Source organism: Phallusia mammillata, chromosome 2 (genome assembly GCF_965637545.1).
Source record: "Phallusia mammillata chromosome 2, kaPhaMamm4.hap1.1, whole genome shotgun sequence".
Taxonomy (NCBI): Eukaryota; Metazoa; Chordata; class Ascidiacea; order Phlebobranchia; family Ascidiidae; genus Phallusia; species Phallusia mammillata.
In genome coordinates, this window is record NC_137253.1 from 26,908,143 (window position 1) to 26,924,665 (window position 16,523).

The 16,523-nt window shown below is 38.3% G+C and overlaps 2 protein-coding genes across 2 annotated transcripts; one reads left to right on the plus strand and one right to left on the minus strand.

Moving 5' to 3' along the window:
* Positions 1-245: 245 nt before the first annotated feature.
* LOC145214977 (uncharacterized) lies at positions 246-9,943 on the minus strand. Its single transcript, XM_080083627.1, has 17 exons — positions 9,754-9,943; positions 6,205-6,396; positions 5,706-5,816; positions 5,313-5,541; positions 4,670-4,845; positions 4,434-4,541; positions 4,100-4,343; positions 3,683-3,873; positions 3,430-3,537; positions 2,947-3,190; positions 2,616-2,806; positions 2,437-2,544; positions 2,122-2,365; positions 1,776-1,969; positions 1,238-1,345; positions 890-1,139; positions 246-784 (listed from the first exon to the last, which is right to left on the minus strand). The coding sequence occupies exons 1-17, from the start codon at positions 9,820-9,822 to the stop codon at positions 672-674; spliced, it is 2,880 nt and encodes a 959-aa protein (XP_079939753.1). The 5' UTR covers positions 9,823-9,943; the 3' UTR covers positions 246-671.
* A 1,171-nt stretch (positions 9,944-11,114) lies between these two features.
* Positions 11,115-15,180, plus strand: LOC145213867 (tetraspanin-18B-like). The gene is made up of 6 exons (XM_080082274.1): positions 11,115-11,257; positions 11,815-12,000; positions 12,671-12,832; positions 13,414-13,575; positions 14,019-14,090; positions 14,703-15,180. Exons 1-6 carry the CDS (start codon positions 11,195-11,197, stop codon positions 14,748-14,750), a joined length of 693 nt encoding a protein of 230 aa, XP_079938400.1. The 5' UTR covers positions 11,115-11,194; the 3' UTR covers positions 14,751-15,180.
* The last annotated feature ends 1,343 nt before the right edge of the window (positions 15,181-16,523 follow it).

Consider the following 16,523-nt stretch of genomic DNA (forward strand, 5'->3'; position numbering starts at 1 on the left):
ACAAGACGAGGGTTTCGAGTTACCCATTGCGGTTCAGCAGAAAAAAACGACATTTTTGGAAGCTGAAACTTTTTCTCCCTGGTTTATCTCTTTTTTCATCACAGACCGGAATCTCCTTTTTGAATGGCACCATTGTGAAAAAAGATAAACTAAGACTAAGTAAAACATGCGACATGCTAAAGCCCGTTCGTTTTGAAGGTTGTGAATTTCTCTTTTGCAGTTTTAACCGTAAAACATGATTGTGCTACCATTTTGCGTAGTTTATTGCATAACTTGCTACACAGCAAAACATTTGAATCCCTTTGTACAATGCAATATTCACAGTCCTGAAATAAAACATGATCATTATCGCACTAATACACACACAGGGAATCAAAAGTGGTTAGAAGTTATTAAGACACAGTATACACTGTGTTGTTTGTTACATTCTTTATAGCTGCCATTATCCGGCCAAAGTTAGTAAAAAAGCAGGTGCGTTACGGTAGAATGGTTCCAATCACAAGACCTAGCATCACATGAACAGCAAGCAAGGAACAAAGACAATTCCGAACATGAGGAGAAAAAATCAGCTGTAAGAATTGTTGGACGACCACAAAGTACATAGTTGCGTTCAGCCCATAGGTAAGACTATCATAACAGTAAATGATTTCATTTATACTACAATGCATCATTTACAATGACGTCATAATTGCCATTGTCACGATTAGAATTGTGGAAAACATTCCAGTGGCTCTCTGCTTCGGTTGTGCACTGGAGGTAGTAGGCGGTGAGATTGTTGAAAAACCTACAAAATATGTCAAAGTAAGTTCTGAAATCCGTTGGTTTGTTGTTTTGTTTTTAAGAAGTAAAATATAAACTGATTATTTTTGCATAAAAGACTTAATTTTACCTGTTTGAAGGTACAGAGTGTTGTCAACAAGGCTGAACGGCCCGTGGGTGTGTTTTCTGACGGTATGTCGCACAATATTACCACCGGAATTCACTTCTCCTTCGGCGTAGAGAAGGTTAAACGCATCACTTGTCAAATTCCAGGTCCTCGATATACCGCCGATCACCTTGGTAACACTAAGTGGGCGCAAAAAGGCACACGCAAAAGTACCGTTGGTGAGGTCAGCGCCAACTATTAGCTTCGAATCAACCTGCACGAAAGAAAAATGACACGGTTTTTACTACACAAATTCACTATAGTGAAATACGCTATTCAGTTTCGATTTTAAACATTTATTGAATAACTTACAGGGCCAACAATAGTGGGAGCCTCTCTGGTTGTCAAGTACGCGGATTGAATCAAAATGTTCGATGAAGTCGGACTTTCCAGTGAGCAGATGTAGCAGTCGTCATTACTCTGTTCAGGCAAAAGTTTTCACTGTCAACTTCCAGTTGAAACAATTTTATCTAGTTTGGGTAGTAACACCTGCAGTGGCCGCTATATAGAATTGCACTCTTTCAGACATTCAAAGGTTAACTTAAATTTAAACATTTTTAGGCCCATCAAACACACGTAGGCTACTTTGTGTGTCAACGGTCCATCGTTATAAGTTGGGACGGGCTCTTGGGGGTCACGTCCGGGCTGTGCCTGGGGTTAAGTTTTACGAAAAAGGTTATGATGCGGGCTTGCCCTCAAACCTGGCTTTATTTTGGCATCAGTTTTACCAACTTCACGGCCTTATTGTAGCTTCTTTTTCAAGCTGCTTCAGTTGGGGTTAGACCCCCGAATTCAGGCCGGCTTGTAACTCTCTAGCAGCCCATATAATACAATTTCACTGTCAACCCACCATGTCTTCGTCCACGGATATGGCCATGGCTACGTAACCACTCCCCTTCCCGATTATGAGGAATCGCATCTTCTCGACTCCTTCATGCAATACAACTTCCCACGTAATCGATCGGCCGTCAGCAAGCAGCCATTGTCCAGCGCCACTGTTTGGCATGGCGACTATCTGATCTTCGATACTTGGTGTTGGGTTAACTGTGACAAGAAATGGGTTCCTATTCGGAATATTTTCATTAAGTCGTTTACGGGGTTGGGACGATCAGGTTGAATCAATTTTATCATCGAAGAAATGTAAACTAAGGTGTTATATTTGTGGGGTGATAAAATAATAATAAACTGTTATTTACTTCTGCGCCTGTACAGAGAGTTATCCGTGAGACTGAATGGTCCGTGTGTGTGTTTTCGATGTGTGTGCTGCGTTATAGCGCCTAAAACGTTAACTTCTCCTTCCGCGTACAACAAATTGAAAGGCCGGACAGGTAGGTCCCAGCTTGTCGTTTGCCCTTGAACTGTTCTCGTGACGTGAAGCGCACGCAGAAAGACACACGTCATAATGCCGTCTGTGACGTCAGCGAACTGGGCTTGTGAGTGCTGCAAGATGAATGAAAAAATGTTGCAACGTTTTTGACTTGACCAACAATCTACTGTTAACTTGTGCTTACTCGACCAATTATGAGCGGTGCAACACGAGTTGAGATGTACGCAGATGACGTCACGACGGTTGATGACGAAGGCGACTGTCTCGAGCAGATGTAACAATCGTCATCGGACTGTCAACGAAAAATATTGACACGTACTTTTAATGTAAAACTGACATAAAGTTAGTATTCATGATACACACCATATCTTCGTCAACTGAGAAAGCCACAGCAACGTATCCGGTTGCGTCACCAACTACTGTTATTTTCATCCAATCCACGCCAAGGAGTGAGAACGGTTGCCACGTGACTTGCTTTCCGCCAGGAACGAACCACGTTCCTCCACCGCCAACCAGAGCTGCAATGTCGTCCTCCACATTAGGAGTTGGGTTTACTGAAAAGCGATTAGTACAGTAGATGTAGTATTGGAAAACATACCTAAGCACACGTAAGTTTCAATATTCCAATTACAAATTTTGTATCATCCAGATTTATAATTGTTTACATATCCATTCAGTTTGAATTGTCACTTACTACGTCTCGTGTACAGCGAATTATCATCGAGACTGAATGGTCCGTGTGTATGTTTTCTATGTGTATGTTGCACAATGGCACCTCCAGCGGTGACTGCGCCCTCCGCGTACAATAAGTTAAAAGCTCCAGAAGTCAAGTCCCAGTTTGTCGATTGGCCGTTTAAGGTTTTTGTTGCGTTCAGCGCACGTAGGAACACGCACGTCATAATGCCGTCTGTGACGTCAACGAACTCTGGACGGTCGTGCTAAAAATAAGAATGTATCATACAAATGTTACGAGTCTACGTAATACATTATGTATTTGACAGGAGTAAGTGTTTAAAAATATCGCACATGTTTTTTTCGTATGTCATCTGTATTATAGATAGATAGAGATTTCAAATCGTGGTATTTACTAATATCTATAAAGTAGAAAGTTATCAATAATAAATGATCTAAATAATGAAACTACTGACAGGGTCCAATTTCCAGTCGTTTAACTCACCGGTCCAAAGATGAAAGGAGCGACACGTGATGTGATGTAAGCAGATTGCGTCACAATCGTTGATGACGAAGGCGACTCTCGAGAACAGATGTAGCAATCGTCATCACTCTGCAAGCAAAGTATGAAATCTAAGAAATAGCCTATTTCTTCATTATTATATTTTATTCCAATTTTGCTCTACTAACTCGAACATTGTGTGTAAAGAGGAAACTCTAAACCATTTTTAATTATCAATCCGAAAAAAAGTACGCACCATGTCCTCGTCGACGGAAATTGCCATAGCAACGTAACCCGTCGCGTCTCCAACTATTGTGAACTTCACCCATTCTGAGCCGAGAAGCACAAACGGTTGCCAGGTGATGAGCTTTCCGCTAGGAACAAACCACGTGCCTCCTCCACCAATCAGAGCAGCTACGTCGTCCTCCACATTAGGAGTTGGGTTTACTAAAAAAATAGTGACAATTCATTTAACAGTGGATCTTTGGTTTAATAGCACGACTAAAAAGGAAAAGGTCAATATTTGTCTTTGACCCTTAGTATTTTTCGTAATACTTTAATTTTATTGCTTGTAATAGCAATGCTTTGATCACTAAGCGTCTACTGAGCGATGAGTGCACAGCCTTATGACTGATTAATTGACTTGAAGAACAAACTCTTTTTTGTTACGTACTAGTTCTGGAGAACATTGAGTTGTCAGTGAGGCTGAACTGTCCGTGTGTATGTTGTCTATGAGTGTGTCGCATAATAGCGCCAGTAGCGGCGACTTCTCCTTCTGCATACAACAAGTTGAAATTTCTGGTAGTCAGGTCCCAGTTAGTTGTTTGTCCTCCCACTGTTTTTGTCACATTAGGCGCACGTAGAAAAACACATGTCATAATGCCATCTGTGATGTCAACAAACTCGGGGTGGGCAACCTGAGCGAATGTTGATTTTAGATTGAAAACTTTACATTTTATTTTGTATTAGAAAATGCTGTTGTGTTGTGGTGGTGTTAGAACTTTTACCGGTTCTATGATGGTGGGAGGAGCATGGCCTGTGAGATAAGCAGATTGCGTCACAACCGTTGATGACGAAGGCGATTCGCGCGAGCATATGTAAGCGTCATCATCACTCTATAACGAAATAATAACATGTCAAATAACAACGAATCGTTTCCTGTCGCTTTAATTTCTACTGTCATGAATTAAAATATGAGCAAATTTTCTATGATTTATTGCTGAAACTCAATAGTTATATGCACCATATTCTCGTCCACTGATATTGCCATAGCAACGTATCCCGTCGCGTCGCCAACTATCGTGAACTTTATCCATTCAACACCAAGAAGCACAAACGGTTGCCAGGTGATAAGTTTCCCGCCAGGAACGAACCACGTGCCACCTCCACCAACCAGAGCAGCGATGTCGTCCTCAGTACCTAATTTGGACAATATTTTTTAAGTTATTAATTATTTTGATCAAAACAAATTTGTTTGATCTTGTTATCTTACATGCCGAATAAGTAGTTTATTCTTATCGCAAAAAAGCGCTTACTTACTAATCATTAATGAAAATTAAAGCAAAAATTTAAGTTAAATCTATCAGCTGCAGAAGGGTGGTTAAAAGTTTAAAAGTTTAAATCACGCAGTGGTTGAATTGGACTTAATTTTATAGTGTCAGATATTACCAACAAATGGCTAATGATACTTTACAAAAAAAAAAACGCAGAAGCTATTTTTTTGACTTTTACGCGAAAAATCTACAGATATTTCAGAAAAAAATATTTCTCTTACGTTTTGTGTAAACGTTTAGTCCTACAATAATATTTCGAATATTTTTGCCCAAACGCAATACGGACCTGGAAATGCGTAAACAACTCATAGTAACTCAATTTCTGTGACCTACTTGTAATCAGCCTGAATGCTGAGTTCGTGTGTTTTCTATGCGTATGCTGAACAATATTGCCGTTTGCAAGCACAGGCCCCTGGGCATAGAGCAAGTTAAATGCTTCACTTGACAAGTTCCAAGTGGTTTCCACCCCCGAAACTAGCTTAGTCAGGCTGATGTCGCGTAGAAAAGTGCAAGTCATGGTACCATTTTCAAGGTTTGTTGCCTCCACGTCAGCGGGATCGACCTGTGATGTACGAATATTTATTCCAGCTTTAGCAATTTTACAAAAATCGTTGACAAAATACTTCAAAGGAAATCGTTGTTTTTTTTAATTTTTTTTTACTGTAAACCTATTTTTAAATCGAGTGCTTTTATTTATTAGTTGTTGATTAGCTTTAGTATCATTACCACTGCATCGTAAACTGGCTCCGTCTCTCCAACCAAATGAGCGGACCGTACTTGCACGGTATCCGAAGTGGGATTTATGCGGGAACAAATATAGCAGTCATCGGCCACGCCCTGAAACAAACCAAAGTTCTGTAATACTTGTTGTAACATTTGTAATTTGTATTCGAGACAAGATATGAGCAAACATAAATCTCAAGGTTTCTCAACCCTCAGCTCGTTAATGATTTTCGTAAATCCGCGAAACCTCAAAAAACACTAAAATGTATTTTAACATCATATCATATTTATTATTTGAAGATTTATAAAGATCGACAAGTGTTTAGACCTTCATTATAGCAAAACTATGGTTTGTGACATAAAGAGTTGAAATGTACTCCGTTATAAGCAAATATGTGTAAATTGGAAACACTTTAACGGTTTGAAGGTTTAATCGGTCGCAGAACTCAACTAATAAGTAGCACATTTTAAACATCAACAATTTATAACGCGTAATTCTTACCATTGCTTCGTCAGTTGATATCGCCATAGCAACGTATCCGGTGTCATTTCCTGTAATCGTAAACCGCATCCTGCCGCCGTTTGCAACGGGTTGCCAGCGAATTTCGATTGGAGACGAATTGCCATCTCCCGGCACTGTCCAGTACGCACCGCCGTCCACTAGGGGTCGTATATCATCTAAGGAACTGCCGATCTAAAAAAACAGAACTATATCTTAGCAGGAACTTGGCCGAATGGTCTGGCGCGCCTGACGCATATACAGACATAAAAAACCTTCATCGGGATACGTCCCCGGGAGTGTCCTGGGTTCGAACTCCGTGAAAAAAAAAGAGCTATATTTTAGAACACATACCCACAGTTCTCTTGTGCCATTATCAAGTTGTACTTTTTAATGTGCCCTATTTGTGACGTAACTTACCAATGTAAATTTGCATGAAATATACCAATTGTAGATTAATTTGTTAACGCATTGAAAATAATGAATCAGTCCGAACTTATTATCGCCAAAAAAACTGCAGAGTGCTTAATTAAGTGGTCTGATTGCCGTTTATTTCCGAGCGTTTGTCAGTTTGTTTGTTTACATGTACATATATCTTGCCTTTCTTTTGTGAAAGAAACAAATTTGGGTTCGTCATGGGTTCGACCCCCGTGTATAAAAAAAGAGTTATTTGGGGGCAGGAAGTAAGCTGAGTGTTCCAGGGCACTGACGTACATACGCATAATTTGCTGTGTTGATTAACTGCGTTTGACAGAATAATACGTGCACTGAATGACGCACCTGTTGAATGCCCTTTAGTTAATGTTTCAAATATTGCGATGTTAAACGCTGTCCAGTAAAAAAAAACTATATGGCTATACATAAGCCAAAAAGACCGAAACTATTCAAAAAAAACTTATCGGGATTCGTACGCGGGTATTTCTGCTTCAACGCACATGAATATAAATGGGTTTTTAGTAGAGATGTACCGAATATTCGGTTTGCCGAATTTATTCGGCCGAATCGGCCACTTTTGCAAAGATTCGGTTTCGGCCGAATAATTTGTTGCGATTCGGCCGAAACCGAATCTTTTATGAACACACATTTGAAGCGTTAAGCGTGTCTTTCCTGCTTAGTACCAACGAAAATCCTGTCAGTTATTATATTTTTTACCACATTATCGTTTTCCCCACTGCAGACAACTAATTAGTAATTCATTGCCGGGTTGGAAATTATGCTTAAGGCAATGTTAAACCCCACAGAACTGAAATAAGGACGAAACACAACCATTCTGCACTAATTGCCTGGTAGATAAACTTATGTTTTCATGTCAAACGCGTGCCGTACGACTTCGCGTGACATCATAAATGATTCGGTTGATTCGGCCGAATCGAAATTTCGCCGATTCGGTACATCACTAGTTTTTAGGGCAGACATATCATTCTGCTGTTGCTGTTTTGGCAATATTGCATTATGACACAGGGACGTTTGACACCGTACCGGAAATTATATTCATAATGTGTATGAATTTAGGCGTAAAACGACATCAAAAGGCATTATGTCGTAATTGTGTTTTGTCTATTTTTACTCCTTTTCTCAAAACGGGGGTAAAAATAACAATGCTTGTTGAGTACGTTGCATGGAAATGCAAAATATTTTTGGATTTTTGACCTTAAAACTCGCTTTGTCATGCTGCTGACGCGTGTGCCTACGTGACCGGCCAAACGTAACCTAATCCTTTGAACACGTTTTTTCTTCACTGTTGAGGCGCTGGGTCGAAGTTTAGATGCCCCCGTTTTGCTCGACCGCCCCTTTATACTGTTTGTTGGTTGCTTTTTTCTACACTTACTTACAATAGATATTCACGTTCCAATTACAGTGGATGTTTACGCAATTGCAATATTCAAGAAAAAAGGCTTTGAATTTTTTGTCTATGACGAGCGGTTCCGCATGACCGGTTACGACTTCCTGATTGAGGGTTCCCACACATGACGCACAGTTAATGACCAGTGTTATTATGTGCTTAGTCATTTTCTACAAGGTCCCTATTATTTTGGTTGGCTGAAAATCCGCGAACAAAACATTACCCTTTCGGCTTTAATCTGTATGTCTATAGTATAGTTGTTAACAAGGGAACAAAAACAGACCATGTCCGCCTGGGCTTTTGCCTAGTTACGGCTCTTGTATTTGCAAGAAACTTTCCCTTAACCTAATCGAATCCGTTGGTTTAAATCAGGTAAATGTCATTAAATTCCATATTACATGAAGCAGCAGTAAAATGATCTAATGAAAATGTAATGTGACAGACGGTTTGAGGGCACGCTGAGCATAATGAAAAAAAAAACAATAAACCTCAAGTTAAAATCTAAAGCCGCCGTTACGATCTTTCCATTTACATGCACATTAAAAACAAAAGAAAAACAAAAAGACGAAATAATAGACAAAAACAGTAATCGAACGAGCTTCACCCCTTGTCATATCAGCTTTAGGGGAGCATGTTGAGGTTACTGATAAACAGTTGTTTTGAAAACAAAGGTGTCATACTTAGCGCAACCGGCTGTATGTAATTAGTCATGTTTTCTTTTCCTGCTGTAAGCGTTGCAGCATTGTTGCACAGACGTGACGTAATCGATGATATCTATTTTGGTATTGCACAGTGTGAACTAATTTTCCCATATTTGCACATTTTGTCACGACGGTGTCAGGCGGCCCAGTTTGGTGACGTTGTTTGGCTGCATTTAACATAGTCACATTTACACGTGAACGATTTTGATCACTTTTGACTCAAAGTATCAAGAATTAATTTCAAAAAAATCTCAATTTTCCAATTAATGGGCTATACAGGAATGTACGAACAGTTACAAACGTTTTGACTCAATGCCAACATATATGCTTTCAACCTATTCAGAAACATCTAACTCTCCTTGACAAAACAAATTATCAACCGGACAAATGCTCGACTAGAAACTGCCGGACAAATGCTCGACTAGAAAATCGCTGAACCGTACATTTCTAACATGGCTGCGTTCCAGAGATTGTGGAAAAAAATATTTAGTATTCACAAACCGCGAAGGCTGTGTTTTTTGAAATGTTTGTTATTTAACATTTTTTTAAAACGTTTTGACGTTAAGGTCCATAAAGGGAAAAGGCTTATACGAAAGACTGTATTTCTACCTCGCATATTTTATGAAAGGAAGGACAGAAAAGCTGTCTATTATGGTTTCCGGCCCTCTTGCCAAATTCCTGTACCACTTACAAACGTAATGGAAGTTATAAAACCGCCAATTTAGTTTATCACCAAATTCTGATTGTTTAACCTATGCCCTTGGGCCACCTTAAAGTTTCAAGAACACTTATTTTGTTGACGAAGCGTAACCTAGACACTTTCGTATCGTAAATAAAACAAACTCTGCTTGAGTCACATAAAAACTTAAACGGGATCCACCACGTTAAAGTTTATTTCATTTCAGCTAAACGAACGTATTTAATTTCACGTATATCTGTTGCAATGTATAATATTCAAACAAATTGACTCTCCCAGATAATCTCTACATTTTAGCAAACCAAACTTACCGTGGTTACTTGCTCGCTGGTGCGAACTAGAAGTCCAATCCATAGAAACAGCAAGATTTTCAAATCCATCTTGGTTGCAGCAGTGGGTCAGTCATGTCTTCAAGACCGCTGTATAACTCTCCTTAATAGGTGCTGTCACGGTTGATCGAATCCCCTTTTTTGTCGTTTCTCTCTCGGTGCTTGGTGACGAATCGTCATGTGATTTTTTAGTTGTTTTTTGCCATTCTCCATGCACCTGTTTGTCTGAATTTTACAACAGTTTTCAATTTACTTGCCACTGTGAAGTTTTAAGCCAGGCCCGATTTTCTTGGGTGGGGTTGGGGTTGGGGCTTCAGTTTAAGTAAAACGGGCTTGATTGGACCTGACTTTACACTATGCTATATACTTGCATAATATGACCTCTGTAAACCTAACTGGCGGGCCTAATTCGGGTTGAATTTCAACAAACTTTGGGGTTCGGTCGGGGTTTGTACTTTCGCCAAGGAACGGGTTTTGGCCTTAACTTTAAACTGGTTTAAAACTCTGGTCCACTGTGCTTTAATTATATTGATGTTGCGACGAATTCGTATACGATGAGTGTCCTAAATATCTAATTTTGGAACAATAGTACCCAAGTTAATATACTCAAAACTTAACAACACACTGAAGAGTTTTGCGTCGCTGCGTAACCGACCAAGATATGATACATCTTCAAACCGTTATGTACGTCACATGTAGTGGTAAAAACAAAGCTTTTATGTCATGGTACCGAATTGGCCAACAAGATAAAATGTCCTTGGGCTGTAAAGAAGAAATCTGATATTTGAGTTCTGATCTATGCTTCAGCTGTTCGCGTAAATATCTACGAATAGGATTTAATACGTTTGTGTGAGTCTATCAAACGGAAATTAGACATCTCTCTTGTAAGATTTTTCTCCACTGTTTGGCGTAATGGAGCTTATTTTCACACTTTGTATGTGGTCAAGTATGTGTACGCCTATCCAATACGCACAAAAACAGTAAGGCTTTGTGCGTAAGATTCGTTTAACAACCTACGAATTTATTTTCTGCAAAGACGTGCAATTAGGCGTGGCCAAAATAGACCTCAAAAATAAAAAATAAATAAAATAAAACCGTAAGTTTTGTTTTGCACATTAACGTAGTATATTCTGTATGTTAGATACACAAACAAATCTATTGTGTCAACTTGTGTATTCCTTCGCAATAAATTGTAGTAGACCTACGCCCTCGCACGTAAATCAAGTTTCAAAACGTCAACAACAAATTATACACGTCTCGATATGAGATTCAACGAAGCCCCGAGGCTATTACCTGGCTCGTCTGTGATGTCATAATGCCCAGCAAGAATTCGAGAATACTTCTTCTGTTTGAAGTTGTGTAGACGTGAACCTGTGTTGGGCTTCAAGCTTCTGTACTTAGCAGGTTGTTTTTGTTTGCAAACATGTTAAATTGCAAAACAGCTACCCTGAGGATTTTAGTGTATGTCTTCAACACATTAATTTTCGTAAGTAAACAGTTTTTTTTCTGTTTTGTAATTTCTGCTCTGTATTACAAGAACTAGAAAAGGCGAAAATGGTACCACACCCATGTGAATTAGATTTGTTTCGATTAAGCAGATTGTATTTCAAACTTATTTAACAGTTGTTTGCAAACTTATCAGTGTCAGAAAAACAAGTGATGTACATTTGTTTGCAGTGAAAGCCTTGAAGACAAGTTTAGTAATTGAGCGTGTCAATATAAAAGCTTATGTGTTTTTTTGCTTTCGGATAATTTATTGTAAAACAAGCTAAATCACACTGACAAACTGTCGTAGATGGAATAAAATATATATTAGGCCCTAATATATATTTTATTCCATCAACGACAGTTCTGATTCGCATTACGTATTTTATTCGCATTGTCACTTTGTCAAAATTGTCACTCTTAAATGTTTTGTAAAACAGCAAGGATACTTTTAAAAGCAAATGTTATCGAGTCAAGTGTGTTATGTGCTGTTGAAATTTTTTAAATAGTATAAATATTACTGATTGATAAGTATGAATATTGAACATTGATTTTTAGTTATGCGGGGCGGTTATTCTTGGTCTTGGAATATGGGTAATGGTGGACAAAAAGGGACTTCAAATGCAGGACACCTACATTGTGGCATCAGTGGGGATTTTGATAGGATGTGGTGCGTTAGTGATGCTCACCTCATTCCTGGGCTGTTTTGCCTGCAGCAATAAGAGCAAACCCGGAGTTGTAATCGTAAGTACGGTCATTTTGCACAGGGAAATTTACCAAACACATACCATACTTTGCATGTCCACTCAACCCACTGGGCGGTACCATAAAACCTCTGGGCGTTTTGTAAAATTATGTGGGCGGCAGAAATTGATTCATAGATTACAGCAAATTGCTTTTGAGTGAGAAAAATAGTTTTTCGGAATAGTTTTAAAGATACATATTTTTTAAGAATAGTTTTTAGGCAAACATGTTAAAATCCTTCGAATGGGCCAATAAATTTCGCAACTGAGCTCTATCATGCGTAATTGGAAATAAATGCGACTACATAACATAGATCGAAAAGGTCAAGTTTCAAGAATTGACATTATCAAATATCAAAGCATTCGATTCGCTCTTGAATTTCTATACTTCGGTTGTTGTATTGTGTTAAATTGCCATTGACGTGTCCCCTTGATGGCAACTATAGTTGTTTGCCCACTCATACATAGGAAACGTACGGAGCGTTCGCATACTAAAAAATGAATTAAAAACGAATATTCTAAAGGCACTAAATATTCTAAGGCACTCATTGGTTAAACTATACCCTGTCGAGGCAAGACAAATTTGCCTTAGACATATCTTGGGGGTTGGAGTCCTATTTGACTATAATGATTTCTAAAACTATGTTCTAAACGACTACTTACAATTTTAGTATTGTATACTTCTGATGATTGTGATCATGTTGAAAGTTGCCGGTTGTGTTGTTCTACTCGTGTATTACACCAACACAAGTCGAGCGCTATTCAACAACTACAAGCAACAATATCCTGGCGATCCTTTGGTTAAAGAAATGTGGGATTCAATGCAGAGCATGGTAAGTTTCTTCTAATGCAGTTTAACTTCCACGAACAATGAACCTTTTAAGATAGATGAAGTAGGGTTACCATATCTGCGTGAGCAAAATTCCAGACGATTATATTAAACGTATTCGGCGACACAAAAATTGCGTCACTATATGTGATATGGCATGTTGTTACATGTTACCTACCTAAACAGTACCATTTTTGATAAAATAGATTAAAGCGCTGTTTTGTTTCTAAACAAGTTGCAAAACAAAAAGTTTTACAAGATCCGGTCCTTTTATCAGAATATTGTTAGCTTTGAAGACCCGTAATCACATGAATATACGCGGTAGGGTGCATCGTACATTAAAATCAGCAGAAAATGGAACACTGAATCCAACTCTAATACACCCACAGACACAAAACATAGAATAAAAAGTATAGCTTGGTGAAAAACGTACGTTTCAAAGAACTCGTTTATTGCAAATACGGTACTCTTACTTTGAAGGCGAAGTTTAAATGACAGTTAGAAGTTTGTTTTTACTGTTAATCTAGTTCATTTTACGCAAGGTTTTGATGATGTCTCGTTTTTTCTAAACCTATTTCATTTCAGGGAAGCTGTTGTGGATTGGAAAAGTATTGGGATTGGGAAAATTCGGCTTACTACAATTCGACCGGTAATTTTCCCCAATCCTGCTGTACATTAGATGGAAACGGAGTTGCCGTTAATCTTGTTGCTTGCCAAAATGGAAATCCGACTTTTCTTCACACCCTGGTAAATAGTATGTATGCATACATACGTAAATGTGGCTTACAATGAGTTGATTTGAGTTTATTTCTTAGATCAATGAGTTGAGTTGAGTTGAGTTGAGTTTATTTTGCTTGTTGAAAGAACGCCTTATGCCAAAGATATCGCTTTTAGACTATATAGACACATAGTTTTTTTCAGCAATACCATCGAGATTGGATTTAAGTGGGTAAAGTCGTCACAGTGTTTTCAAAGATCAATTTTCATCCAATGGACCTAGAGTATGGGTGGTTATTTCGTATGAGTTAACAGCAACGTTACACTTTTAAGTTTAAAAAACAGTTTTTTTGAAATACGAATTTAAATTGCTCGGTCTTTACAAAACCTATGCGCTCACGGAACCTCATCTCCTCATTGTGTTCACGACCTTCAGGTGCGTAATAATAACGCATTATTACGTTGTTTTTCAGGGTTGTGACGCGATGCTGAGGACGTACTATTATGCAATTAGCGCCACCACAGTTGTTGTCATTCTTATTGAGGTAAGATATAATGATATGGTTACATGCGCTCTCACACCACATCCAAAACACTTCTTTTCTTAACCCTTAGAGTGGGGATATAACCTTGCTTAGCCATTTTGGATCCAGATTTTTTATTGTTTATGGCCAGTTGAGGCATCGAACATTTTTAAGGAATTGCTTTTTAACCTTTTGTTTTTGGCAGGTATTGGTTTTGTGTACCGCTTCGTAACTTATCTTGGTTTTTAGTGTATGAAATACAGGAGGTCGACGCCCCTAAAGCATTTTACTTTAAAGCCAATGAATTTTGATCAACATTTAAATAAACACCACAACTTGAATCATTTACATAAACTCCACAAAAATGTACTAATCTAAGCCGCTAGGAATCTTTCTCGCCATTCTACAAAACTCTGGAGTTTGCCTATCGTATGCCATTTGAAAGAGAGTTATCAAAAGTGACAAGAATTGCTCTATGGTGTTCGTAAATAATCATTAGGAGAAGTAATTTTATGGCTCAGATAATATGAAAGTCGTGAGATGTAATTGTAATTGAAGCAACAATAAACTGGTTAATATGCATAAATTTTTGTCACTAGTTCTTCGAAGTATTAATTTTGTTTTTGTTTACAGATTGTTGCTGCTATCTGGATTATTTGTCTGTATCAACACATTCCATGACAACGTCGTCAGATATGGAAAAGAAAATAGCGATCGCCAGATGGTGTACTAAAGCTGTACGCTTCATAAGCTATAACGCGTGCCCCACAAATACTAATTCAAACATGAAACCTGCACAATCTTATTGTTTAAAAGTATTTTTTTTTTATTTTAGGCGTTAAGGTACCAAAGTCCATATATAAAATTGTTTAAAATTGTATACAAACGTACGCAAACGTTATCCTTTGTTCATCTTTTCCCAATGATGTTTTTTAATTTTTTGGAAGGTTTTCAATAGTGAGAACTCAACAACTAATAAAATATAGTTTAGGTATTTAACTCACAACAAACATTTGAGAGTCAGAGTTGTAGATAATTATCACGATTTTGCTCGTAGTGCTTATCTATTCACATTGCATGGTAGTAAATAAACAAAAAAGAGCTCGCTGCCGCTCAAGTTTTGAGATTTTGTATTTAATAAAAAGCAATCTCGTACAAAAACGGATCTCCCAAGTCGTAGGGGAGATTGGGTAAAGTTTAAAATTGTGTTTCCAAAAAAATCCATTTTAGGAAATAGCTAGAAAACAAGAACTCGTCGATGAAAACAATTATCAAATTATAAATACTTCAAAAATGAAAAGCAATGGTTAAAAAAGTTGGTTACAAAATACGGCAAATAAAAGTAACTGCTCAAATGAATTCAGCAAAATGGAAAAGCTATAACCTGAGATTTTTCGATTCCGTTTTAAACCGGTTTGGTGGTTCGGTAGGAGGCAGAAACCGGTCAAAACCAGTTTGAAACTGGAATATTCCGGCGAAAACCCACCGAAATCCGTTTTTTCGATTTTAGGAGCTCAAAAAATTCAAGAAAAATCCGTTTTTCGGCGGGTTTTCACCGGAATATTCCAGTTTCAAACAGGTTTTGACCGGTTTCTGCCTCCTACCGAACCTCAAACCATTTCAAACCGATTTTTAAATCGAGAATTTTGACTCGATTCTTGAAAAAACCTAAGGCTACAGCCTATCCGTTTTTTCGACTTTTGGGGGTCAAAAAATCGAAAAAAATACGGTTTTCGGTGGGTTTTCGCCGGAATATTCTAGTTTCAAACTGGTTTTGACCGGTTTCTGCCTCCTACCGAACCTCCAAACCGGTTTGAACCAGTTTTTTAAATCGAGATTTTTTAAAAAAAACCTAAGGCTACAGCTTTTCCGTTTTGTACATTTTAGGAGGGCAAAAAATTCAAGAAAAATCCGGTTTTCGGTGGGTTTTCACCGGAATATTCCAGTTTCAAACTGGTTTTGATCGGTTTCTGCCTTCTACCGAACCTTCAAACCGGTTTGAACCGGTTTTTAAAATCGACAATTATGACTCGATTTTTGAAAAAACCCTAAGGCCTTTCCGTTTTTTCGAATTTGGGGGGTCAACAAATCGAAGAAAAATCCGGTTTTCGGTGGGTTTTCGCCGGAATATTCCAGTTTCAAATTGGGTTTAACCGGTTTCTGCCTCCTACCGAACCTCCAAACCGGTTTGAACCGGATTTTAAAATCGATAATTTTGACTCGATTTTTGAATAAATCCTAAGGCCTTTCCGTTTTTTCGAATTTTGGGGGTCAAAAAATCGAAGAAATATCCGGTTTTCGGTGGGTTTTCGCCGGAATATTCCAGTTTCAAACTTGTTTAGACCGGTTTCTGCCTCCTACCGAACCTCCAAACCGGTTCAAACCGGTTTTCAAAATCGACAATTTTTGACTCGATTTTTGAAAAAACCCTAAGGCTATAGCCTTTCCGTTTTT

What these genes read in the sequence shown, in the direction of transcription:
- LOC145214977 (XM_080083627.1), bottom strand. Translation starts at nt 9,822, where the DNA reads ATGGATTTGAAAATCTTGCTGTTTCTATGGATTGGACTTCTAGTTCGC. An exon ending in TTTCCGTCGACGAGGACATG is followed by an intron (nt 3,538 to 3,682) that starts GTGCGTACTTTT and finishes CTTTGCTTGCAG; the next exon opens with AGTGATGACGATTGCTACAT. An exon ending in CTCCTTTCATCTTTGGACCG is followed by an intron (nt 3,191 to 3,429) that starts GTGAGTTAAACG and finishes TCTTATTTTTAG; the next exon opens with CACGACCGTCCAGAGTTCGT.
- LOC145213867 (XM_080082274.1), top strand. Translation starts at nt 11,195, where the DNA reads ATGTTAAATTGCAAAACAGCTACCCTGAGGATTTTAGTGTATGTCTTC. An exon ending in TCTTCAACACATTAATTTTC is followed by an intron (nt 11,258 to 11,814) that starts GTAAGTAAACAG and finishes ATTGATTTTTAG; the next exon opens with TTATGCGGGGCGGTTATTCT. An exon ending in TTGTTGTCATTCTTATTGAG is followed by an intron (nt 14,091 to 14,702) that starts GTAAGATATAAT and finishes TTTTGTTTACAG; the next exon opens with ATTGTTGCTGCTATCTGGAT.